The sequence below is a fragment of the Martes martes genome (genome assembly GCF_963455335.1).
Source record: "Martes martes genome assembly, chromosome: 16".
NCBI lineage: Eukaryota > Metazoa > Chordata > Mammalia > Carnivora > Mustelidae > Martes > Martes martes.
In genome coordinates, this window is record NC_137904.1 from 53,520,571 (window position 1) to 53,547,700 (window position 27,130).

The following is a 27,130-nucleotide window of genomic DNA, read 5'->3' on the forward strand; positions in this document are numbered from 1 at the left end:
TGCTGTCCCCTCTCTTTCCTCCACAGATGGGCCTCCGAGGACCCATCAGCCCAGTTGGCCAGGCCCCCTCCCGAAAGCCGGCTGTGGCCTCGCACCACACTGAACCCCAGCTAGAGGGTGTGCGGTCCTGATGGGGAAGGGGGACCCTCTGGGACAGTTGGGCCGACATGGCCCCTGACTTCAGTGAACAGCGAACACTCTTGGAAACTGGCTTGGCCACCCAGACGCCCTGTGTACAGAAGCCTGCCTGCCCGCAGGGCCTGGGCACTGCCTTGGGGCCACAAGAGGGCAGCTCTGGGCGCTGAGCTGGAGGCCGCTGGCTCCCTTGGGGTGTGGTCTGATTTCTAGGTCACCTGAGTGAGCAGATCCCAACCCGAAGAGGAAAGGGCAGGCACAGCCAAGGACAGCTTTTGGAGGAAAAGAAGGGCCAGGAGGCCGCAGAAGGCTTTCCCACAGGGGCTCCATTCTCCCCCCAACCCCAGCTCCCCGAAGCCCAGCTCCATTACATCCTGAAACAGCAGCTGGGGGTCGCTGATTCTGTTCCTCTGCTCCGACACCCACAGGCAACAAACCAGAGCCAAGGCCCAGACCTGGGGTCCCTGGGCGGACAGAGTCATTGTAAACGGCGTTGTTCATATGCAGTGAGAACTGGCAAATAGGAGGTTCTGGGCTGAGTCCTTTCCATGGATCATTTGCACTTACTTCCGGGGCCACTTGGTGAGGTGCCCAACTCTCATTACGCCCATTTTGCAGATAAGAAAACTAATGCTTCGAAAAGCAAGCCCCAAGGACAGGCCACTGGGGATGGTGGGGCGGGCTTGGAAACCAGGCTTGTGGGCTGTGGAGTTCACGGTGTAGTTCACAGCGAGTTGCACGTCCCCAGGGGGGGCCTGCTTATCAGCCCACCTCAGGATCACCCCGGGGGTCTGCTGCAAGTGCAGATCCCAGCCCCAGCCAGATCCACTGAAGGAGACTCTCCGTGGTGCCACTGAGGGAGGGCATCTTCTACCAGACCACCCGAGGTCACGCTTTTGTTATCATGCCCAGTGGGTTTGAGAAGCCCTGCACTGTGCTTCCAACACTGTCCTTCTATGGGGACAAGGGTCTCCACTTGGGACACAGTCTGCAGACAAGAACGTCCAAGTCCTGGTTTCAGCTCAGGTCGTGATCTCAGGGTCCTGGGATCGAGTCCCGCATTGGGCTCTCCGCACTGCGGGAAGCCTGCTTCTCCCTCTCCCTCTGCGCCTCCCCCTACTCCCATGCTCTCTCGCTCGCTCTCTCTCTAAAGTAAGTAAATAAGTAAAATATTTTGTGAAAAAAAGAATAACAACAAAGGGGAAAGCTTGCTCTAATGAAGGGTTCAGGAGACAAGAATTACGGGAAAAGAGTATGACCCTATCACTTATCAAGCATCTACTATGTGCTGGGTAATCTATGTATCTGTCACTCCCCCATTTTAGAGAACAGATATTTGAGGCCCAGAAGGGTTCATCGCCCTCCCGAGGCTCCCACAACCGCCAGGGACTGTGGCAGGTGGACGGCTACGTGGTCCCTACGTTCTGGCCCTGTCTGCCAGGGTGGGTGTGAGCCGTAAACGTCCCATGATAGCCCCACTCCCAGGCCACGTGCTGTGATAGGTGACACCAACAAAGGATCATCTGAGCAAGGCTGACCTCATCACATGAACTTCAGATCTGAGCCTAGGGGGCAGAGACCGACGTCAGAGAGGTTGGAAGCATGACAGGAATTCAATGAGGGAGAAGTTCTCTGTTATTGGCTTGGAAGATGGAAGAGGGAAACCCGGAGAGGGGTTGGGGCAGCTTCTAGGAGCTGAGTACAGCCGTCCGCTAACAGTCAGCAAAAAAAACAAAACAAAACAACAACAACAACAAAAAAAAAAACACTCCAAAACTGGGGCCTTCAATCCTATAATGAGACACTGAAATCTCACCAGCCATCTTAATGAACTTGGAATAAGCTCTACCCAAGAGCCCCCGGATAGGAACACGAGAGCCTGGTGTGATCGTTGGGTGTGAGACCATGAGCAGAAGACCCAGCCCGCCTCACTTGGCCAACTATGAGCTGAAAAACATTGGTGCCCATGCGACTTTGGACAATTAACCCAGCAACTAAATGAAAATTCGACCCCAAGAGTGTGTAACCCCAGAGCCCCTGCTCTGTCTACTGATCCATATGCCATCCTCTTGCGTGTGGGGCTCAGGTAGGACCTGGGGTCCTGCAGAGTGGGCTGGAACACCAAAGTGGGGGAAATGGGCTTTGGCAAGAGAGATAGAGTGGCACCAAACTCTCCTCCTCCAATAAACTGAGGACATCCCACCTCCTGTTCATTACCTTGAATCCCACTTTCTCAGAATCTGTGATGAACTCATATCTACCCCACTTTATAGATAAGAAAACTGAGGCTCGTGGAGATGACAACTTGACCAAGATCATACAGCTTATGACAGGATGGGCCACTCCATTTGCCTTCCTCTACCCCAATTCTATGCCCTCCTCCTCATCCCACACTTCCTTTTCTAGGATGAATGACAGTCCTGTAGCCACATCCTGCTTGACTTACCTGGTCCAAGAAGGTCCTTTCTTCTGGGCAGATGGCCATAGCCCCGTTGGCCCTGGACCCCTTTTTTAGCCCATCCCCCCAGGGCTCTGGCCCCTCCCACAGAGACCTACCCTGCCCCCCAGCCCATGCCACACCCACCGCGGGTGCAAGGTAGCGAAGCTGCGCATGCAAGGCACGTAGCAAAGAAATGTGACACGCAGAGACACAGTGAAGCTCTGAGAGCTCGCTTTGTTTCATCTTGTGCTGCTGTTTTATTATGCAGGGAGCCGACAGAAGGGGGAGAGGAGCATGAAATGGAGTGGGTACGTTGACACGAGAACACAATCACAGGCTTTTCAATGGGAGACAAAGCAGGCAGTGCAAATAGATGAAATTCGTTTTCTACCTAGAAACCGGCTGAGAATTTGCGGGAGACCTCAGAGCCACCTGGAGGCCCATGTCCGTGACCCACACTCAGGTTCAACATGCAGTGTACATGGCGCCCCCTCCAGTCCCTCCTTGCTCTCCTTTCCCCCACTGCCTCCAAAAGCCAATAAGCAAAGCGGGCTCCATGGAGAGAAATCCACAAGGGTGAACACATTATTCCTCCTACCTACCATTTCATCTGGCACAGTCCAGCCCAAGACCGTCCCCTTACCGTAGTGGTGAAAATTGGGACCAAAAGATGGACAAGTCACTGCACTGCTGCTAGTCAGCCCTTCATAGACAGAGGACATGACATCAGTGCCCACTCTCCTCCCTTCAAATATATCCTAATGGCCGCTGGAGAGCAGGGAGGGCCACACTGCAAGACTCTGAGAGAGAAGCACGAAGGTTCAGGGAAACAAAGCTGTAAACACACCTTAGGAAATGCCCTAAATAATAAAGAATAATGAATCACGGTATGGTATTGCACTGACAGATGTGAGAAAGCCCAAGCTTACCCTGAGACCAGATGCTACTAGGGATGGTGGTGATGGTAGTGGTGATGAGGATGGTGGTGATGGTGATAGTGGTGATGGTGATGGTGGTGATGACTGTGGTGATGGTGATGGTGGTGATGGTGAGAGTGGTGATGGTGAGAATGGTGATGGTGATGGTGGCAGTGATGATGATGATGGTTATGGTGGTGGTGATGGTGGTAGTGATGATGGTGATGGTGACAGTGGTGATGGTGATGGTGGTGATGATGATGATGGTTATGGTGATGGTGGTGATGATGGCAGTGATGATGATGGTGGTTATGGTGATGGTGGTGATGATGATGATGGTTATGGTGGTGGTGGTGGTGATGATGGTGGTGATGATGATGATGGTTATGGTAGTGGTGATGGTGGTAGTGACGATGGTGATGGTGACAGTGGTGATGGTGATGGTGGTGATGATGATGATGGTTATGGTGATGGTGGTGATGATGGCAGTGATGATGATGGTGGTTATGGTGATGGTGGTGATGATGATGATGGTTATGGTGGTGGTGGTGGTGATGATGGTGGTGGTGATGATGATGATGGTTATGGTGGTGGTGGTGGTGATGATGGTGGTGGTGATGATGATGATGATGGTTATGGTGGTGGTGATGGTGGTAGTGACGATGGTGATGGTGACAGTGGTGATGGTGATGGTGGTGATGATGATGATGGTTATGGTGATGGTGGTGATGATGGCAGTGATGATGATGGTGGTTATGGTGATGGTGGTGATGATGATGATGGTTATGGTGGTGGTGGTGGTGATGATGGTGGTGGTGATGATGATGGTTATGGTGGTGGTGATGGTGGTGATGATGATGATGGTTATGGTGATGGTGGTGATGATGGCAGTGATGATGATGGTGGTTATGGTGATGGTGGTGATGATGATGATGGTTATGGTGGTGGTGGTGGTGATGATGGTGGTGATGATGATGATGGTTATGGTGGTGGTGATGGTGGTGATGATGATGATGGTTATGGTGATGGTGGTGATGATGGCAGTGATGATGATGATGGTTATGGTGATGGTGGTGATGATGATGATGGTTATGGTGGTGGTGGTGGTGATGATGGTGGTGATGATGATGATGGTTATGGTGGTGGTGATGGTGGTGATGATGATGATGGTTATGGTGATGGTGGTGATGATGGCAGTGATGATGATGGTGGTTATGGTGATGGTGTGATGACTGTGGTGATGGTGATGATGGTGATGGTGAGAGTGGTGATGGCGATGGTGGCAGTGATGATGATGATGGTTATGGTGGTGGTGATGGTGGTAGTGATGATGGTGATGGTGACAGTGGTGATGGTGATGGTGGCAATGATGATGATGGTTATGGTGATGGTGGTGATGAGGGCAGTGATGATGGTGGTGATGGTGATGGTGGTGACAGTGGTGGTGATGGTGATGGTGACAATGGTGGTGATGATGGGGGTAGTGGTGGTGGTGATGACACTTATGGTGGTGTTAACAGTGGTGGTGATGACAGTGATGGTGATGACAGTGTTGTGAAGAGGAGGACGGTGAAGATGAGGATGACAGTGATAACTATGACACTGGTAACAGCAGCCAGCATTTATTGAGCACTTACTATATGCCAGTCATTATCCGATGTATCTACCTATTGTCCCTAGCCCTTATATTACCCCAACCCTCACAAGAACAGTCCTCACTCTAAAAAGGAAGCTTGAGAATGAAATTCTACAAAGGAAATCCTGGTACTTTACCTCATAGTTTATAGTCTAGCGTAAGATATACACCGCCATGGGTAGAGAAACTCAAGCTATTTAAAATACGCCATTAAGGAATTAAGACAGCACCTAAGTACACAGATAACAGAGACCATCATAATCACTTAAATACATCAGTAATAGTGTCCAAACAAGTACTACTTTCGAAGCTACCTAGATTCAAACAGACTTCACGGGGCTATGTTACGTCTGTCTCACAGAAACAAGGCCAGCAGGGACAGCTGCCACTTGCTGGGACCCAGCAGCAGACCCTCTTAGGAAGCCCCCAAACTGGGGTCAGAACCTGTGGCTCCTTGTCCAGCAAACATGAGAACTTCCCAGTGGAGTCCCTTTCGGTCCTCCAGGCTAGATGACCCTCTCCTACCTCTGCGTGCCCCCGGGGTGTTGTACAGCACCCCATTCAGTCCCCCTTCTATTTCACATGGCAGCCATTTGCATCCACACACTCTTGTCAGCCCCTCAAGGGCAGAGAACCTCGCCTACATTTTTGTATTTGCCGTAACACCCTTCATTGGTCCTTACCTAGAGCGGGTGTTTAAGAAACCCTCGTAGGATGGATGCTCTCTGGGAGCAAAGCCCTTTATCTCCTGCCTTCCTTCAGATGGGGAGTGTGGCAGTGCTCATTCATGCATTTATCCCATAAGCATGATAACCAACTTGAGCTACATGCCTGTCTGTGCCTCTCATCAGACGGTGGGATCCTTGTGTGTCAGGCATTGAGAAGGTTTCCACTGATATGCGTGGTGTCCCTCCCAGGTGCCTAATACAGAGCCCCTGCTAGTCGGCTGTCAGGCAGACATGTCCCATGCGGGGAGTGGGCGGGCAGATGACTGAGTCAAAGATGAACACAACCCAGTTTGTAACGGGAAGAATTCACGATGCACTTGACACCCCGCCATCCTCATCACCATCGTGTCAGGCATGTGATCTTGACTCATGAGGGGGTAACCGGAAGGGGTAGTGAGTACATATTCCTTGTTTCATGCTTCTCAAGCTTCCCTAGGAAAGTAGGACAAACAGCAGGAGAGCCAGGTAAACGTCCTCTCCCAAGAGTCTGAGGGCAGAGCCTGAACCTGCCACAGCCAGGCATGAAATGTCTTTGATGCCTCAATTTTTATCTTAAAAAATTCATGTCCATGTTGCATTCTAGTTCATAATCTATTCATGATTATTTTAATGCAAAAAATGGAAAATTACCTGTTTCATCCCATTCCAAATCTTCATGTAAAATGGAGGCCCCAGGCTGGGTATATTCCTGGGACTCACAAAGTCTGTTTCAAGAAACAAGCATCTGGTCCCAAGCCCTCACTTCACGAATCAGGAAGCAGAGACAGTGAGCGACTTGTTCAAGGCCACACGGCTAGTGCTAGAACCGGAGACCGAGAGGCCGTCTCCAAACCCAGGGCTCTTTTCCTTCCTTCCTACCACCCTCCCTTCATTCCTTCCTTCCTTCCTTCCTTCCTTCACTCATTCATGTGAGACATGCTTCTGCAGAACCCGCCAGGCCTCAGGCATTAGGCTCCAAGCGATGAGACATGGCCCCACCTCGTGTCACTCAATATACAATGGCCATTACCAGAAATTTCTGCTTGGAGTACTCTCCCTGAGTTGGAGGACTCCGACATTTTTCAAAAGAGAGATGACCAAAACATACCTCTGGTGGCCCTTCCAAAGTGTAAGCTAGACTACAACTACGGAAAACGGAGGGAGTCATGGGATCATTTTGCCAACACAAAACCAAGAGCCACAAACTCCTTACGATGACTTAAAAAGTCCCTGATGACCTGGCCTTGCCCACCTCTGTAAGCTCAAGCTGAACCGTTTCTCCCGCACCCACGAGGCTCTATTCGCCTGGCGCTGCTGTCATTCAAAGCTGCCTCCCCTCAACGGGCCTTTCCTACACCTGCGGTCCCCTCTGTCTGGAAACTTCTCCCTGCCTGCCCACATGCTTTGTAAAACCCACCTCTCCCCATCCTCTTTTCTGTCACTGCCTCAGAGAGGCCTCCCAGTAGACGCAACCCCTTCCTCTCCCCTGTCATGGCGCCGTTTCCACTTCCTTTCTAACACCTGGTACAGGTCTTCCCGCATCTTGGGGATGTTGACGGCAACGATGGCTCCCATTCTTCATCCCTTCCTCTCTCGTCTTTTGCAACAAGACTTTACCATTTCTCTCACTAGAGAGAGATAGAGTCTTTTTCCTCACCCCTTGATTCTAGCTTGGCTTTGAAACTGAATCTGGCCAAGAACGTGAGGTAGAAGACCACACACCGGTTCCAAGTCTACACCTCAAGACTCTGGCGTTTCCACTCACTGCCTCGCAATTCCGCCATCGCCACAGACCGTGCCGAGGCCAGGCTGCTGGAGGACAGGAGACATGAGAAGCGGAAGAGAATCATTCCACTCATCGCAGCTCAGGCTCCCACAGACCAAGTCCCCAGGCAGGGAGGTGAGCTCCGAGATCAGCAGAGCCACACAGATGACCCCAAACCCATGAGCAATGAACACTGATTATCACATGGCGCCCCAGCTCTGCAGCTGTCAGCAAAGGTACTGATATGGTCGCCTTCATTATGGTTTGTCAGTCCTAGTCTGTGAGCTCCATCCATTGTCCTCACCAGTGCCTGGTACATAGTGGCTAATCGGAAGAAGTGTCAAATGGGTGAGTCTTGTGGCTGTGCAGTGTTTGTGCCTTTCTGGCTGACTTGTTCTAACTCCTTTGCGTTCCTACACAGGTGTATGAGGTAAGGCTGGCTCCAAGGATTACCCTGTAGTCCTCCCAAGGTCAGAGCTAGAACTGCCCTCCCTCGCCACCCTGACCACAGGGCTGACCCAGGCCACAGCTACACAGGAGGGAAGCACCAACATCTAGAAAAAGATCTGGGGGAGTATCCTCTTGGACCCTAACTTGTCTTGAAAATGTCCAGATATCCAGCTACCCTCTCTCTTCCCACGAATGAAGACACCAGCGCCTTTCCTGTATCCAAACGATGCTCAGCGGAAGGCCATTTTCCCTTGGCCGCTCTGGAGGCTTCCGGCCCCCGTCCGTCAGCCCCACCAGCTACGTATTCCCCTAGCAGGTATCGGGGTATGGAGAGACAAAAGAGAAGGACCCTCCGTAACTGCTTCCGAGAACAAGCTCACCAGCCCTGTCTCAGCAGGGCCTCTCTGCGAAGATGCAACATGTCCAGGGACGGGCGTCTCTAGGGGACCCTGTGGCTAGTGCCTTGGAGGGATCTCAGACTGCTTTAGAAGCAGAGTCTCGAGTGGAGAAGTGGGGTAAGGACCTTCAGGAAGCTGTTTGACACGGAGGTACCTGCAAGGAAGATGCCTGGAGGGAGGAGGGGGCCCTTCTCATTCATTCTCCAAAGCAAATGTGGGACACGGAGCAGCCTGTTTTCTCTATGCTCCTGCTACAAGAAGCCCCCCAGGGAGACAGGCGGTCACACGGCAACCAAGTCAGGCGACCTCCCCCCACCACTGCCGACCCTGTCCCTTGGTGAGCTGGAGCGGGAGGACGAGCTCTAGTTGCCGAGGTACTGGGAAGGCCCCCGGGAAGGAGTTCAGGGGACTCCGGGGTGAACCTGGCCGTTCCAGTGCCCCACTAGCGCGGAATGGCATCCTCTAGACTCCGACCGACCCCGGCCTCTTTGCTTGCCTCCCGCAGATGCAGCGCCCCCCACCCCCGCCCCCAGCAGCCGCGGATTTATTTCGGAGGTGGCTCTTTTTTGAGTTGGCTCCTACGGTCCAGCTTGCTCATGACCTGGGTGATGTCCACTGTGTTGGCTGCTTCTCGAGCCTTGGCTTCTTCTTCCAGCTGCCTCAGGATCACGGGGCTCGGGCTGGAGCGCAGGTGGCGCCGCATGAAAGGGAGGCCGGAGCTGGAAGGCAGGACGGGGCTGCGGTTGGTGGAAAGCCTCCCAGCTGGCCCAGCAGGGACGCGGTCACCCCCAGTGGGAGACGGAGCTGCAGGACCAGAATCTGGGCTTGTTCCCCCATTTTCCCGGTGAGCCCCAAGGTGGGGGGACTTCAGGGGCGTGTTCAACCTTAGCTCTTTCTCCCCCTTGGGAGGAGGAGCCGGTGAGTCCAGCTGCCATCGGACTTCGGGCTAGGCCCAAGGGGGACTGCCTATGGTGGTGATAACATAGCTTCTAGAATGTTTGGAAATCAATGTGCCAGCTTAACCACCCATGGGCTCTTCCTAAATGAAGGGGGCAAGGGGAGTTTGACACTGGAAGCCCAAGGGTTCTGGCCTCAGGGCGGAGCTGGAGCATTTGTTTTCAAAAGCCAAAGATCTGGGAAGGAGGGAGAGCGCTGGGCTGTCCAAGAGGACGAGGCGGGGCCCACAGAGAAAGGGGGAGAGGCCTGGAGAGGGCTGGGCGGGGGGCTGGCGGTGCTGGGTGCAAACACTGGGTGAGTCAGAAACTTGACCGAAGTCACACATGGGTTCTTGGGATCCAACTCTGTCTACCACGGCCTTGGGTACAAGACAAAGCTCCAGGTGTCTGAGTGAGGCAGGAAATGGGGAGTAGCTGAGCCACCCAAATGCCCCCAAAACAGGTCTTTCAGCAGCGAAGGTGGATTTAAAACCTAGGATGTCCCCAAAGCTCCGGATCACAAAAGCCCAGAGAATTCTTGGATCTACCCTAGGGAAGAAGGCGAGGACTCCCCTACTAGTAAATCAGGACGGAACCTGGGTCTCCCACCAGCCCTGCCAAGGGGGAGCCTGGAGCTCGATTTAACTTCTTCTAGAGAAATTAAGGTTCATATATTGCCTGACACCCTCGAGTCTTGGGACAAAGGCACCCACCACAATCCCCACATTTACGGGCTGAGCTCCCCTCGGTACGAGAACATCCGCCTGTGTCTTCTCACTCACAGGGACATTCTCAGACCACAGTTCCCCACCCCAAAGCCAAGTGGTGCGGCTGGGGCCTCCCACCATCCGCAGCACCCCAGGCACCCGGGGCGCTCCAGAAAAGAGCCCAGCTGATTCCTCAGGTCTGCCCCAACTGGTAAAATATCTGGAGAAATACGAGACTCTTCTTCCTTTCCCTCTACTTTCTGGCAGAACTTCTAGAGCAATTACCCCCCTTTCTTGTGGCTTAAAGGAGACCCTTTCAAGCCCCCAGGGATGCTAAACTAACCCCCTTCCCCGGTAAGCCTAGAAGAATGGCACCACAGAGACCTCCTTTCTCTCCTTTTTATAACAGGGCCATTATCCTCAAGAATGAAACCAAGTTGGGTTTTTTTTTTAAAAAGCTCCTTTAATAAAGGCTCCGGTCCAACCACCCCTCTTTTGAATTGACCGGCGACACTGGAAAAGAGCCCAGCGTGGGCTGAGCCGGCAAACAGGGGAACGTTTACTAACCACAGGGGGACAGGCCACGCGCTGGCGCCAGGAAAACCTCCCCCAAAGTCCCATGTCTTTGTTCAAGCTGTTGTTGGTTCCTCTTTGGAATCCTCAGTCCCCACAGAGTTTTCTTTTTTCCCCCAGAAAAGACTTCCAGCTGGTCCTCAGACCATGTCCTCCTTCGCCCACAGGTTCGGCCAGAGGAGAAGATCCACATCTCCAATGAGGAAGGTGAGCACGAACCAGTTAGCGGGGGGACTTGCCAAAAGGCGGTCGCCGGGGTCAACAAGGAGGCTTACAATGTCGGTGCTCATCTCCCCCAGGAGCCTTGCCCTGGAGTCTGCTTAGCTAAGGTCTTAGGACTTCCCAAGGATACAAGGATGTGGCTAAGCTACTTCCCACAAATCAGTTCCAAGGTGGAGAAGCGCAGCAATTAACAAACCAACGAGATGCTTCCCTTTGCGCTGGGGTAATGATCACTGCGATAATCTGCACTTTTTCCAACCCACTTTATTGGCAGGAATTACTAAGGAAATCTTGCTAGGCTCCTATGAAGCCAACAAGGCCATCCTACCCCTAAGAATTTCCTTCCCGGTCCCCGGTATTTTCATCAAGCAAATTATCTCCATCATGGCCATCTGGCTGAAAAGAAGACCCTCCCTTCCCTGTAAACAAAACAGCAGGCAACGTGCAAATTGCCAGTGTCTCCACTTGCCTTCTCTTGGTGGTTCCCTGCGGTTCAATAGCTTTGGCCAGCATTTCCTTATAGATGGGAGATTTTAAATAGCGGGCGTAAGAATCCTAGGGGGAAAAAGAGAGAAACAGTGATTAAGAGAGGAGAAGCGTCAAATCAACGGACTATGCTTGCTGTTTTCGAGCCCTCCCTGGGCACCGAGATGGCAAAGTTCAGGGAATCTGCATCCTGGTGGGAAAGGCATTCAGATGTGGGTCTAAAGCAGTGATTCTCCAGTGCGGTCCCCAGACCGGCAGCGTCAAGTTCACTGGCAAATTGCTAGAAGCGCACGTCTTCAGGCCCACCCAGTCCTCCGAAATCAGGAATTCCTGGGATGGGACCATCAGAGTCTTCACAAGCCTTCTGTGGGTTCTTTCGTACTTCGGCTGCTCCGTGGTCTCTAATCCCCCACATGAAAACCAACCTTGGTGGGGGAGGGTCTTTCATGAGCCTAGCATGAGATGACAGGACATCTGTATCCCACCACTCTCCTCCAGTACCTCCTTCCCCAAAAGAATGAGCTGCCATGAGCTTAGAACCCACCTCAAAGCCAACAAACATCCTTTTCTGCCCTGAATTGGGGTATGAAAGCAAGAGAATTTAAAAAAAAAAAAAAAAAAACACCAAGAGTCAGGTTTCTCTTGTGCGGCTCTTTCCTGGGACGTTGGGCAGGCTCTGAGAAGTGGCTTCATGAATGCTAGTCACCTCCAAGTCAACTCAAAACTCTCGTTCTAACAAATACGGGACAATGTCCACAGCAACAACCCAGGGACTGAGAGGTTTTTAAGTTTATCAAAAGGGTCCCATCCTAAAGACTGAGTGGTGGCTAAAAGTTACGAGAACCACAACAGTCTGGGAGTGGGCATTATGGATCATCGGGTCACACTGAGTTTACTGGCATAAGACGCAGCCTCTAATGACACACAGTCCGCTAAGCGTATACACCGATCTCAAGTTACCCACGACTCCATTTCGTTCTGCCTAGTTTCCGGCTTCCCTGTGTGTCTCTGTGAGAGGCTGTATAAAACCACATTTTTAAGAATCAAAATGTATGTGAAAATAACCCAAAGGAAGTCCATTAGTAAGGGTACCTTCCTGTGAATCTCCTCACAAGGCAACCAGAGAAACCCCACTGATGGAAATCAAGTGGAGAAGGCAATGTGGCTTGGTGAAAATTCTAAACTATTACATATCTTAGAAGCAAAGTAAAAGTGTTTCTTTATAATAAAACATACATCAAACACTAAATAAAATATAATTAAGGGATGCTAATAAAAATTTGCCGCTCAGTCATCACATAATGAAAATTTCTAGAGATACTCTATCGTAAGAGGAATAACTATAGTACTGTGAAGTTAAAGCAACTGTAGAAAGTCTTATTTGTTTTAAGATGAATTTATTTTTTTGACAGGGAGTTAGAGAGAGAGAGAGGGAAAGTGGCGGGGAGGGCCAGGAGAGGGAGAGAGAGAATCTCGAACAGACTCCCCCTGAGCACAGAGCGGGGCTCGATCCCACGACCCTGAGGTCATGACCTGAGCCAAAATCAAGAGTTGGCTGCCCAACCTACTGAGCCACCCAGGGGCCCCTGAACAAAGTTATCAGACCAACTAAGAACCAAACTGGACAACCTCTCTTAGGCCAATGCTGAGCCCCCAATTCTAATTTCTTAAGAAAGGAAGTGACTGACTTCTGTCTCAACCTCCCCCCACCCCTTTCTTAACAGTTTCCTAAAACTTCCCACCATGTTCACTTTTATTAATAACTCAGAAAGGCTACCTGAATTCCCACTGGGTTTTACCATCCTCACACTGAAGTTGTCTCTTTCCCATACTAAACGGCCCCCCAACCCCAACCCATGATACATGCTTCGGGCCGGGGCCACCAGAACGGCCACTATCCCCTGGTAGAGACTAAGGTCAGCCTTGGGAGGCAGGCGGACACAATTTGACTCCTGACTCCACCTCCAAGGAGACCCTGGACAAACTAGACTCTGGAGAAGCAAGTCCTGCCTCGTGGGTGGTCCCCGATACAAAGTCCCATGCTTTGCACCGTGACTGCTGCTCCCAAGTCCTTGGTAAATAAGACCTATTCCAGCAACGTCCTCACCACCCATGGCATGGGTGCCCGGACCACTGTCACAGAGTGACAGCCCATAAGGACACACACAGCATCTGCCTGTGGTACCCCCCCATCCCCCAGATCCCGAGACTGGAAGCCCAGCGAGGTTCCGGAATAATAAATGGGGGGAACAAGGCCATTGACCATCCTGCACCCCAACACCGGCCAAGCAGAAGCCACACGGTATCTCCCCCTATTCCCGTCTCCAAAGACTCTCCCAGGTGCCCGAGAAGGGAGGGGCTGCCCGGCCCCCCAGGACCATCCGCACAGAGCCCACCTACCTTCTTCATGAGCATGTAGATGTGAGTCTGCGCCGCATCTAACACATAGCGGTGAGGATGTCTCAGTCCCTTGACGGTGATGTCCATGGTTTTGCCATCTATGTTTATCCACCGTCTCGCCCCTGGGGCCAAGAAGAGCCTGGAGCGGGGAGGAAGATGTTAGCCGGCAGCTCGACCGAGCTGGCAAATGAAAAGTTCACGGCTGCCTGGGCGGGAGGGAGGGCCGTGACTCAGGTCACGCAAAGGAAGCGGGTCACCGGCAATGGCCAACGCCAGTCGTTAGAATAAAGAATCCAGTTTCCAACTTAACGCCTTTTGCCTTATTGACGAGGATTTGGGGCCCACAGGGAACTAGGCCGTTCCAAGCAGGTGTTCCAGGCCCTCTGCTCTCCCTTGGTTCAGCCTAAATGTATTCAGAGTTTTTTTTTTTAAAGTAATCTCTGCGCCCAATGTGGGGCTGGAACTCATTGACCCCAGACCAAGAGTGGTATGCTCCGCTGAGCCAGCCAGGCGCTCTAGAGGTATTTAGAGATGACCCTCAGAGGCTGAGTTAGGAAGCAGTGCACAGTCCCAACACCCAGAGGCTGGGTGGCTGGGGTGCCCCTGCCGACGGCCCCAGTGAGAACCCAAACTCCGCTGCATGGCTCTCCAACGTTTCCCATTCTGACTTGTTCAGGGTTAGAAATCCGGGAGTGCTTTCCCACCCTCCGAAGCTGCACATTAAAATTTTGGATTTCAGATGACGATGACGTCATGGGGAAGCCTGGGGAGAACCTGATAGAAAGGCGGAGGCTGCAAGGTTTTTTCTAGCGGAATTCTGGAGTTAGGAGCCGTGCGTGTGTGTGTCATGGTGGGCGAGGCCATCAGGAACCACTGTTGTGAGCGTGGCTGTCCCAGGACCTTCCTGGAAGGACAGCCCCACCGGCACCTCCTCTTCTCCCTGGGGGCGGAGGTGGGGACAATCCTAAGAAAGGCCAAGAGCCTCCAAGCATGAGAAGCGAAACCTCAGCTCTTCCCTTCAGTGTTATCGGCGCCTTCCGGAAGGTGCAGTGGTCCCTTCTGAGTCGGTCAGAAGGACAGACAGACACCAGAGGTCCAAAAGGGCAAGTGCTCGGAGGGGACAGGACCTCTGGCCTGCTGCCCAGAGCTCGATGCCACGGTCTGGGGGCTGCCGAGGGCCCGGCCCAGCCCAGCTCAGCGCTCGGGCTTTGAGAACCACAGTTATGTGTGTGGGTGTGAACTGAAGGTGCTGGGCCCTTGGGGCCCAAGGCTGGTGTCCACTAGGACCGGTGCAGAGAGAAGGGCTGGCAGGGAGGGCCCCACAGCAAGACAAGGCCCACCCGGCTCAGCTCGGGAGGAGGGAGGGCGCGCATCTCAACAACCGGGCACCTGGCAGTCCCCACCGGGCCAGAAGAAGTAAGCCTGGCTTTCTGAACTGAAGCCTCAGGTTCTTGGGTAACACGGAGGGCAATTTTGGGGAGAAGCAGGCCTGGAGCAGAACACTCACTGCTACACGGAGCTGTGGGGTCTAGAGCCATTCCATGCAAAATAAGAGAGGACCCCACATTTGCACCCCAAGCTGGTGCACGGGGCGCAGAGACTTGGGGAGGCTCCCTCCCGTTATGGTCTTCACTCCCCTAGATGGCTGGGGACGGGGGTGGGGGGCTCCTACGCCACCTGTTGTCCCTCTCCTCGCTCTCAAACATGCACGCATGCACACCCCTCTTGGGACAAAGAAGAGGGGTTAGTCAAAAACAAAGCATCACATGGTAACTCAGGGCAGCCGGCTTGAACTCCCGAGCACAGTCCCCTTGGAGAGGGCAGTGACCTCACGCGCCTCCCAGACTTTCTTCCAAGGAGCCCCAAGTCTTAGTGGGGAGGTATCTATGGACAGCACGGCGGGTGGATTGGTCCCCCCACTCCCTCTCAACCTCCAGCACGACGAGGGTGGCCCACGGGGAGGCTCTCCCAACCTTCCGATGAGTCCTCACTTGTAAATCTCCTCTGCTTTCTCCTTGACCTTGGACTGATCTCCGTACTTCAGATCTTCACAGGCTTCCCAGAATCCCAGATTCTCCCCTGCATGGGGAGGAAGGGTCACGCAGACGAAAGGCAGGCGGGAAACACGGCGGGAGAAGAGAAGAGGGAAGAAGAGAGCTGGGTCAGCGGAGGCCAATTCAGTCCCCGCGGCCCAGGGAGCCTCTCCTGTCTGCAAAACCGGCCGGAGCAGGCTGTGAGGCTGGACAGGACAGCCCTCAAGAGAAGGAGCCAGGTCTTACTTCCAGGGCCCAGGAGAACATCGTTAACCTGCAACCACCCCACAGGTGGTCTCTGCAGTGAACCAGACTGGAGTGCACCACGTTGCAGCCGTACGCGGCGACCGTGCCCACCGGCCTTTCCCGGGCGACGCACGGGTCGGAGCTCACAGCAGCCCCCTTGGACTGCCCCAGCCTTTTCTGCCCTGGAGTTTAGCTGGAGCAAAGCCTGCTTGAACAAGTGAGCCTGGGACCGGCTCGTGAACAAGTCCCGAGAGGCTTTCTTCATAAAGGCCACTGTTCACTGTGCCCACGTTCAGCGACTGCATGGGACGGCTGCCCACTTTGTGGGCGTAGACCACCTCCCCAACAGCCCCCCACAGGGCAGAGTCCAGCAAGAGGTCCTCAGAGAGAAGACCTCAGGAACGACGTCACAGAGGGTCACCTGAGCCACAGAGTCTCAGCTCCTCAGGGCCCCAGAGGCAAGCCAGTCTCCTCCCGAGCCCTCCCTTCCTTTTCAACTTAGAGCTCTCCAGGCACCCACAGGCGGTGTGAGCCCTGGGGTACGATCGTCCCAGGTGGTCATTTTTGCCTGAGAAAATCAAGATGATCATACTGGTAGGAAAGCAAGTGGCTGCGTGTAAGCATGTGTGTGTGTGTGTGTGCGAGCAATTATGTACTGTGTGCATGTGTGTGTTGTACGTGCATAAGCGTGTGCCTGCATGTAAACCATGGCACACTGTGGGGTTCCCCCACTTTTCACAGCATTTGCCAGAAAGCTCCCAGGTGCGTCGGAATGGAAAAAGCAGCACAATTCTCAACTAGTGGACGTCTGTCCCACAACTCGAGAGAGGTCCTTCCTCTTCAACATGAGCTTCAGGGTGTTCTTAGGCCTGAGGTCACGGGCAGGAGGAGACAAGCCAGCGATGCCTTTAAATGACATCCAGTCTCACGTTGAGTGCCGCTAGACCACCTTATCCAGGAGAAAGACAAGCCGTTTCTTAAGGTTAAAATGAAATGAGCAGCTGTTCACAGGCAGCCAAAAGTGGAAGCAAAAATGTCCATCAGCCGATGAACAGATGAATGCAGCATAGACATACAGTGCAATATGATTCAGCCTTAAACTGAATCATATTCATCTATATTGTAGCCTGCGTTCGAATAAAATTCGAACGCAGGCTACAATATAGGTGAACCTTGAAGGCATTACACTAAGTGAAATAAGCCAGTCCAAAGGGACAAAAAGATACGTGATATATGATATGATTCCCCTTCTACAAGGTACCAAACATAGAGAAATTCATGGAGACAGAAAGGAGAATGGTGGTCGCTGGGAGCTGGTGGGGGAGGGGGGAGAGGGAATGGGGGTAGTTAGTGCTTTACGGGGACAGAGTTTCCTTCAGGGAAGAGAAAAAGTTCTGGAGATGGACGGCGGTGATCGGAGCGCAACAACGTCAGTGTACCGACCGCCACTGAACCATACATTTAAAAACGGTTAAAATGATACATTTTATGTGATGAATTATTTATTGCCATAAAAAAGTAAACGAGCACACGAAAAGGTGTGCGGGAATGTGCAAAGCAGCGTTAGTCACGATAGCCGAAAAGTCTAAACCCAGAGGGCCACCGAAGGATGAATGGATCAACAAAACGTGGTCTACCCACACAACGGGATATTATTTGGTCATAAAAAGGAAGGAAACACTCTTAAGAAGGATGAACCCTGGAAACACTATGTTGTGAGAAAGAAGGCAAAAAGCCACACATCGCATGATTCCATTTATATGAAATGTCCAGAACGGGCATATCCGTGAAGACAGACAATAAATTATTAGTGGTTCCCCCAGGTGGGGGAGGGAGAAGCAGGGGGAGGGGCAGGCAGAGGAAGAGTGTGGAAGAGGGAATGACTTTTAATGGGTAAGGGGTTTCTTTGTGAGGTGGTAAAACTGTTCTACGATTATATAGTGATGACAGTTGTGCAGCTTTGTGAATATACTAAAAACCCCGGATCTGTAGCCTTTGAAAAGATTAACGGCATGTGAATTACATGGTACATGTGTTTATGGTATGAGAAGCAGATCTCAGTTTTTTTTTTAATGTCATTTAAATGAGAAAACTCATGATTCATCTTCCCTGCTTACCCCTGAGGCCTTGGGAAATCTCTCGCAGAGATCACCAGAAATACTATTTTAATAACACAGGGATTTCTTTTCAAAGGATTCTCACTGTTAACCAAGTACGGGGTTGGTTGTGGGGGGCGGAAATAAGCCCAGGGTGCACTTTGTCATTTTGCCACTAGATGGCACCCTATCCCCTTCCTCTGGAGTTGCTCAGGGGCCCCAGGGCCCCAGCTAAAAGCACTTGCCTTTCCCATCGTCTATTCTGGGTTTTATCCTATCATGGCAATTAGGCTTGATTAGAGAGAAGGATTGTCAGGAATCCGTATTATGATGTAATGCGCTGCATCAGGCAGTCAAACGGGCTAATGGCACGTCCCCTGGGATTAGTTCCAGGCGCAGCCCCATAGACAAATGGGTCTTGGGAGCAAGCAGCTGAGAACGGAGGTTAAATATGATGATACCCAGCAGGCTGGGGAGTCAGTAAGCAAGTGAACAAACCCCATAAAAACACATCTTCCAGCAAAGGGTCCTGATCTTCCCAGGTGGTTCTCAGGTAGTGTATTTAAGAGGCTACGGGTGCCTCCCTACCATGCTGAGACACCCCGAGATGGAGTCTAAGACGGGGCCCCGCCTGTCCCCCCAAGACCGGCACACTCCTAGGCCCCCGTACGTGGGCAGCAGAGCGGGGGCTGAGACCGTGGTTCTCAATCACAGCCACGTGAGAGAATCACCTGGGGAGTTCTCAGACCTGCGGGTATCCCAACCCAAACCAACGTAAAAGGAGCATCTGGAGAAAGGATCCGGCGGGTGTGTTTGTAAAATTCCCCCAGGTGAATCGAATGCACAGCCTGGGCGGAGAAGCAGGGGGCTGAAGGAAACCAGGCCGCCAGACAAAAAGGGAAAGCTGGATTTTCCGCTTCCCTTCTGGCCAGGGTCTCCCCACGAGCTGCACTTAGCGACAGGGGACGCGGGGACTCGGACCGGTGACCCCAGAATCAGCACGAGGAGGTGGGAACAGCAAGAGGGGACAGAGCCCTTGCATTTGGGAGGCACGCGGCCTGGATTTTGTCAGCAGAGTCAATCCCCTGCCCCTCGGCTAGGGGGGCCTCTTGGAATGGATGGAGAGGACGCGTCCAAGAAGGGCGCACAGCAGCAGAGCTGGGAACACATCGACTGAGAACTCCTCGGAACCCTACGCCAGACATGACAGGAGTGTTCCTGAAAGTAAAAAAACGGTATTAAAAAATCAAAAGACCCACCACTGAATTCTTTCTTGAGAAAGTACTGGAAGCTCTGCCGGCCCTTGGGGTCTCGGATCAGCTCACTGAAGTTGAAAGCCCATCTTTCCACTCGCATCTTGGTTGGGATTTCCACCCTGCAAAGATGATGGTTTGTAAGTGCACCAGACGCTCGGAGTGAGGCAGGGCCCCCACTAAGCTCACGAGTCCCACGCCCCAGGGCTCAGCCCGATCCTCCCCCCTCAACCCCCCGCACAAACCACAATCCAAGTATCCAGACACTAGGAACTGCAGCCTTAGAGGAGCCCCCTGGGGCTCATGTGGGAAGCTGGTACCCAGAGGGGAGAAGGATGCCCACAGCGACAGCCTCACACTCCCGCCCGCTCCCTTCTTCAGGGCAAAGGAACACAGATGCCCCCCTCCAAGGCCTGTGGAGACTGGCCAGCAGCGGGTCAGTCAGGCTGCCCCACCAGACCAGAAGATTCCAGAACGGCCCCGGAGATGGGTGCTGTGGCTACTGCCTCCCCACCCCACGCCCCTTCACCACGGAGCACAGGGGCATCTGGAAGGAGTCGATGATTCTTCCCATACCTGCCCTCAGGCCCCAAGCCCCAGGCAGACCCTCTGTCACCAATGCGCCCTCCCCCAGAGCCCCCGCCTAGATGCAAGTCCCATACCACTTCCATGTTTGGGAAGGTCTCGCTGCTCCCAGCGAGGACATTGGAGCACAGCTGGCTGAGGTCTAACATTCCAGAAAATGAGGAAGCCTTGGCTTTTCTCCTATTCCTTAGGAAACCCTCCAGAGCCTAACACAGCGCCTTGGAAACAAAGGTTTCCAAGTCTACGACACCACCCGTCCCACCGAGGTAGCCGCTAGAACTGTGACCGGCTGCCATTCACGACATCCACATCAGCCAAGCAGGCTCGTGCTTTCTCTGACGGCAGCGTGAAAACAGTAACAACGCTGTCCTAACATTAAGAGTCACCTTTCACAGAGGGCCACCTGCTGGGAGGCCCCACGCTCTACATGCACATCCCCAGGTGAGAACGCTGTGAGCTGCCCGTTGTCATCCCCGTGTTACCGCTGAGAAGACCCAGGTTCACCCGAGAAGCGGACCCAACAACCAAACAAAGACAAACAGTGGCGTGCAAGCTTCAGAAAGGCCTGAGAGATTCATAAAAGCACAGACTGCCGGGCGCTATCCCTTGAGTTTCAGGTTCACAGGGGTCGGTGGGGCCCAAGGGTTTGCATTTCTAGCAAGCTCCGGGTGATGCTGCCGCTACTGGTCCAGGGACCACCCTGGGCGCCGCTGCGGCCAACCGGTGTTAGGAATCCCAGCTGTTCGTTAAGGTCAATGGGAACTTTGAAAAACCACTGCTGCGGACCGGAAGGCAGCCCGGACCAGTTAAGAGGCTCTGGGGGCGAGGGCTGGACATTGATATTTGTTTGGTTTTTGCTTTTGAGGCTCCCAGGTGGTTTTAACACAGCTTTAAGGTCTTAGCCATTCAGAACAAGGCTTTCTGTTTTCAGGGGGGCACTTGGCTTCACCCCGTAGCACCCTCGGACAGACGGTTCCTACACAAAACATCGCTCCCGTTCTTCTCCCCAGCAAATCTCTGCCTCACCCCTCAATACCATATTCTCCCTTTCATTTAAAACTGGGCAGCTCTCCACGTCTCCGTCCCAAGCCCTCCCGGGACAAAACTTTGCCCAGCCAGGCGGCTCTGCCTCCTCCTCCACGGAGAGCCAAATTCTGCACAAGAAGATTTGGGTCGCTCCTCTGCCCTGACACGCTGGGAGGCTGGTGTAGGTTCCAGAAAACCACCCTCAAAACTAGAGCCCCCAGAGCGGGAGGGAAGCCTCTCTAGAAGGTGGTTCTCAAGTCTTTGGCTCTCTAGGGGACACTAGTAGAGAGGTGACCCCAAACTCTAGATGAGAGCCCTCCTTAACCCACCAGCAGCCCATAGCAGGCCAAGAGGAATGGGTGAAAGCGTTCCCCAAGCTATGGGGCAGCTAGGCCTCTTGACTTGGCTGGATCTGTGCTACCTGCACGTTCCTCATGCCTTCATGGCAATGACCTTGGTGGTGACCTGAACTGTGATACGCACCTGATGCTCTCGATCTTTCCCATCACCCCACCTGCCTTCTCCGCTCCCACCGGCCCCTTCCTTCCTCCCCTCCTCCTCCGTCTTTCCCTGAGATGCGACTGTACTTCCCTTCTTCCTTCATTGGTTTACGCTCTACCCTTCGCATTTCCGCCTTTGTCAGGAGCCCTAACGGTTTAGAATTCACAAACAGAGCAAAGGAACGAGTGGTACAGTCAACGAGGCGGGTGTGGAGCCCTGCCCTCCAGGCACGTATTTTTTCTCTAGTTAGAGATAAAAAATGCAAAGCCATAGGGGCGCCTGGGTGGGTCAGTCGGTGAAGCATCTGCCTTAGGCTCAGGTCATGATCCCAGGGTCCTGGGATCGAGCCCTGCATTGGGCTCCCTGCTCAACGGGAAGCTTGCTTCTCCCTCTCCCACTCCCCCTGCTTGTGTTCCCTCTCTTGCTGTCTCTCTCTCTGTCAAATAAATAAATAATCTTAAAAAAAAAAAAGTAAAGCCATAAACATGATTGTTTTTCTTTTCAGAACCAATACATTGTTATTATAAAGTTACCATCTAGCCCAGATTTTCCACTACCAGGTACACACCCAAGAGAAATGGACACATATGTCCACATAGAAACCTGGACACGAATGTTCGAATGTGCGCAGCAGCGTTACTCACGACAACTAAAAGACAACCCGAATGTTCATCAACTGATGAATGGATTAAAAAAAAAAAAGCCTATCTCCTTACAGTGACTATCACTCAGCCATAAATAAGGATGGAGTACTAAACCAGCGCCCCACACAGATGAGCCCCAAGAGCATTATGCTCAGTGGGAAAAAGCTAATCACAAAAGACCACACAGTATATGAATCCATTTATACAAAATGTCCAAGGTCTGGGGCACCTGGGTGGCTCAGTGGGTTAAAGCCTCTGCCTTCAGCTCAGGTCATGATCTCAGGGTCCTGGAATCGAGCTCCGCATCGGGCTCTCTGCTCTGCAGGGAGCCTGCTTCCTCCTCTCTCTCTGCCTGCCCCTCTGCCTACTTGTGATCTCTGTCTGTCAAATAAATAAATAAAATCTTTAAAAACAAACAAACGAACAAAAAAACCCCCCACAATGTCCAAGGTCGGCAAAGGCACAGAGACAGGAAGTAATTTGGGGGTTGCCTAGGACTGGAGGGGTTTGGGGTGGGGGAGGGGTTCTTATTTAGGTGAAATGTTTTAAAATTAACTGTGGTAATGGTTGCACGACCCCAGGAATATAGTAGGAACCACGGAATTGCACCCTTCAACTGGGTGAATTGCACGGCACGTGAATTATAACTCAAAAAGCCATTTTTTAAAAAACACCAATATATCCGATACGTACAATTTGGCATTTAAGTCCCAGAACTGGGTGTCATCTGTTATCCAAGGATTGCTGGGGAGGCAGCCTGACATGATGGCGTCATTGGACAGAAACTGCTCACTGTATTTGACGATCCTGAAAAGCAAATGGGAAACGATTTCCTAGAAGTTCAACACCCAAGAGACGAAATCAATACTCGGGTTGATTGACCGGCCTGTCCTCTTTTCTCCTGATCAATTTAGTTACATACTTATTACTGCCTTCTTGGAAAAAGGCTCGAATAGCCCTCGGGATTGGCAGGTGTTTGACGGGACCTGTCCCTCTTCTATTGGGGACATGAAAGATCGTCTTCCCAGCCAATCCCTTTGCAATTTCTCTACCGCACCATTAAAATAAGCCCTCTTTTTATATGGGATCAGGAGTCCATTAAAATAAGCCCTCTTTTTATATGGGATCAGGAGTCTTCCAAATTTAAAGCCAACTCCATTTGCATGGCGCCATCTTGGAAGCACGAGGTCTTCTGAGATTCTGTTGTCACGTTCCACCCTTTGTCAGGAGATCGCCCAAATTTGGGAACTAAGATTCATCCTTCAGAGCCTGTGGTCTCACTGAGGTGTGTTCACACATTCACAAACGTGAGCAAGAGCTAACGCCTTCTTCGTGAGTTGGACCTTCCCAGGCAGCACATTTCCCGGTGTGCGGGCAGTCTGGAGAACCTGCTGTGCCTCCACCCCTTTGGTGGGCCCTGTATCCACTATATACCCGTAAGACACCTGCTATGACATCTGCCCACAGCCAGGAGATTTTGATAGAACAGAACCCATGCCCCAGAGATGTCCCAGAGCATTAGGTTTCTAGGTCTGTGCAACACTCAAGCCCCTTGGCTTCATTTCTCCCAAGACCCTCTTCTCTCTCAGCAAGACCTTTACAGGAGAGCAACTGAAGGAAAGAAAAAAAGAAAACTGGTCCACGGGTCCAACCACAAGTGATGCTGCATTCTGGTAATGAAGCACTAAAACAGATAAAAATTGGAAAAGAAGTGTAAGGAATATCCGATAGCCTTTGAGTCTCCTTCAATGTGCTTTCTGGTTCGTTTCATTAAATTGGGTTTCTGGAACATCACAGTAGATGGTTTTTACTTTATCATACAGCAATGATTATCGTTATAACCTAAAGCTGAGTGTCCACTGAGTATACGGTTACACTCTCCTCTGTAACCAATGGAGCCCAGCAGGGGCAGACAGAAGTGGTTGAAAAATGTGGGGGAGATCCGGGCACATTTTCTCAGTTGGGTGGTATGTTTGCAAATGAGAGATTTGGAAAGATGTAAAAAAGGTATCAGAAGATTTTTATAGGAGCCTAACCCTTAGCCCTACTGGAAGAAAGGCACTGGGCAAAATACAACATCTTCCATCTTGATCAGCACCATGACTCGAATCTCAGTCACAATAAATGATCAGTCAGGCTGTGCCCGTCCAGAAACAAGCCAAGTCCATTTTCGTGTGTGCAGGAAGAGCTTAGAGTTAGCAAGGTGGTCCTAAAATGAATTCCACCTTTTAAAAAGATAACTGCTTACACGGGGTGGGGGGGGAGGGGGGAGGGGGGGGAATAAATCCTTTTGTGTCTCCCCAGTGATGTCGTATAGGGGACTAGATCGAGGTACCCTGAATGTTCAAGAAGTCGAGTGTGAATTTCCAATTTATCGTAACTGGATTTTAAATCAAAGATTAACATTGGACATTCGATAGTACACTGAACCAGTACACGTAGCCTACAGATCTCTAATAAATTTGAGTGGGTACTGGTAGGAACACAGGCAAATGTGGATCCCCCACGGGGTCTAGTCTATGAACTTCCAATTCTCCCCACCACCTCCATCCACACGGCAGTGCTTTCCAAGAGAAACGAGGCTTATATAAAACCTCACCCATCCCTGATTTGCCCAACCCAGATGACACCTGGACCCATGCCAACTGGGGAACAAGGAATTGAACCCTCGAAAGACTGGTTTCGTCCCTCCGAGTTCCTGAGGAGCTTGTGCCAGCCCGTGACTGCTCAAGTGTGCCTGGAAACAGAAAGTTCTCCTCTTGTCTACCTCTTGTTCCAACCTCAGCAAGACCAACAAATTAGGGACATACCCTCCAAGGGACACTGAAGACTTCACGGTGGACCTCATTAAGGCCTGTTGGTAATACATGATCTGAAAGAGACACAGTGGTTAGAGGATGCCCAACTTCCCTGCCCCCGAGTGTCGCTAACACTGGCCCTTGCATGTGGCCTCCAGAACCATCCCATCCCCTCAAGCCACCCACCACGGTACGAACAGAGTCCAGGTCCATGTAGACAGGTGACCCCAAACTCCAAATGAAGGGTCTCCATAGCCCATCACGTGTCTGTCCGGGAAAAGGCACCAACCGGAAATGCAAAAGGTCCTAAGGAGCATTACGCCGAGACGGGGGGACAGATGTCTGGCTTTTCTCTCAGGGGCCTCTGGTTAGCAGGGCTAACTTCAAGAGCCAGTGCCTTCCAGGGCTCTGCCTTGGGCCCTGGACACAAGATTTGCCACAATAGGTAGTGTGCCTATTCAGAGAGATTCTGAACGGCCCTGTCATTGTAGGAGCCGGGGCCAGGGTAGGGAGGCAGACGCTGTGACAGCCAGCCCACGTCCCTCAGATCTGGGCCGTCTGGTGGTGTTTCATATCCTGAGCCTCGGCACCGATCCATTTAGATCTTACAAAAGACGCTTTGTCATTCTGTGTGGTCCATTAATTTAGAAATAATTGAACATGACACATGACTTTTCATTTCATTACTGAGGGCAGAGCGCAAAGCCAAAATACATGTAATTTGTTGGAGGACTGAAAATCAAACTTCCCTGGGACCGAGAAACTAATTACCTCTTTCCTGACAGCAGTGATGGTTTGTTTCTGTAAAAACAAAGAAGCAAAAACCATTAAACAGATGCCATTAAGTCACTGCAGTTCAAATATCCATTTGAGAAATGAAGATCTTTGCCCACGAAAAAAACCAGTTTTTCACCTTTTCTTACTTGAAAGACAGAATTTCCCCATGACCCCCGCCACTGGAGAATTAATTCACTAAGGCTCTGATGAGGGGAGATGTACGATTTACTACTATAACTGTACGTTGTTCCCCAAAAAGCCAAGATGAATTCAAGACTATGTCTTGGATTCGTCCCAATCTACAAGACTGCCTACAGAGCCCTCCTGAATGGAATGAGACACACAGATGGGGAGACAAGTAGGCAGCTAAACGTTTGTTTCTTTCCTCCCAGGAGAGAGCTCCGAATGAGTGGTGAGATCCATTCCTTGCGTATTCATAACAACTTGACCAATGCAAATTGGGGTGGGGGGAGAAAAAGCCACATTGCCAAGCATAAAGCACGCTATTTAAAAAACTGAGACCAGCGTCCACCAGAAGCTAGGTCCCAGAGGAGAGCTGTATCCACGTATACCCATGTGATATCCACATATCAGGTGGGTCCTATCCTTGTGTTGAAGCAGCCGGAGCAAGTTCATGACTGGCGTGAGTGGCAGAGCACCTCCTCTCTGGATTTTTTGCAAGCTAGCAGACTCTATAGTCAGAAAAGCTGACTCTCAAAGGAGACTCCATGTATAGGTTCTTAGAAGCTCCTGGAAACCATTCATACCTGTCTCCTACTAAAATTCTCTAGAACCTGACATGCTTCCTTAGCATCACTTTTCCGCTCCATGTAGCTCCCAGACTTTGGGCACAGTGGGTGATTCCAATCTCGGTTTTTCTAGGTTTGGCTGCTTGGTGCTGACTCTCATACTTTAAATCGATCATCTTCGTTCCTGGCCGTCAGCATCCAAGCAGCTTAATAATACAACCAGATCTCCACTGGGAAGGGAATCAGGAGCTCAAAGGAGGACACTATTTCCCGGAGCCTGTTAGCAAAATAAGTACTGGCTCATGAGCCCATTGACAGGGAATGGAGGAGAGTTTGATCTGCCCTTTCCATACGTATCTCTCTTTTCTAACCCATGTGGGGGTTCACTTTGCGTCACTGGATTGCTTTTATGTAATTGCTTTCCATAGGAAATCCTTTTTCCTGGGTGGGGGGGAGTAAGGAGAGTTATCTCAGAAAATTAACGGTAGGTGTCCCTGTCTTGGGCTCCCATGCACCCTGACTTCTTCCTTCACAGCACGTACCCACAACCGTAATTAAATATTTGTCTGTGTCATTCTACTTCATACGTGTATCACCCACCGGGCTCCATTAAGAGCAGGGTGACCACGCCTGCCCCTAGCATAATTTGGG

The 27,130-nt window shown here is 51.8% G+C and overlaps 1 protein-coding gene across 1 annotated transcript in view; it reads right to left on the reverse strand.

Annotated features, from left to right (window-relative positions):
* Nucleotides 1–8,992: 8,992 nt before the first annotated feature.
* Nucleotides 8,993–27,130, reverse strand: part of RGS9 (regulator of G protein signaling 9) — a gene marked incomplete at both ends in the record, with an annotated part of 55,030 nt that continues 36,892 nt past the window's right edge. The window contains 8 exons of the mRNA XM_080827119.1: nucleotides 8,993–9,167; nucleotides 11,355–11,440; nucleotides 13,772–13,910; nucleotides 15,763–15,850; nucleotides 19,406–19,521; nucleotides 22,849–22,962; nucleotides 24,966–25,027; nucleotides 25,725–25,754. Coding sequence (XP_080683245.1) covers nucleotides 8,993–9,167; nucleotides 11,355–11,440; nucleotides 13,772–13,910; nucleotides 15,763–15,850; nucleotides 19,406–19,521; nucleotides 22,849–22,962; nucleotides 24,966–25,027; nucleotides 25,725–25,754 — 810 coding nt within the window. The remainder of the gene's footprint in view (nucleotides 9,168–11,354; nucleotides 11,441–13,771; nucleotides 13,911–15,762; nucleotides 15,851–19,405; nucleotides 19,522–22,848; nucleotides 22,963–24,965; nucleotides 25,028–25,724; nucleotides 25,755–27,130) is intronic.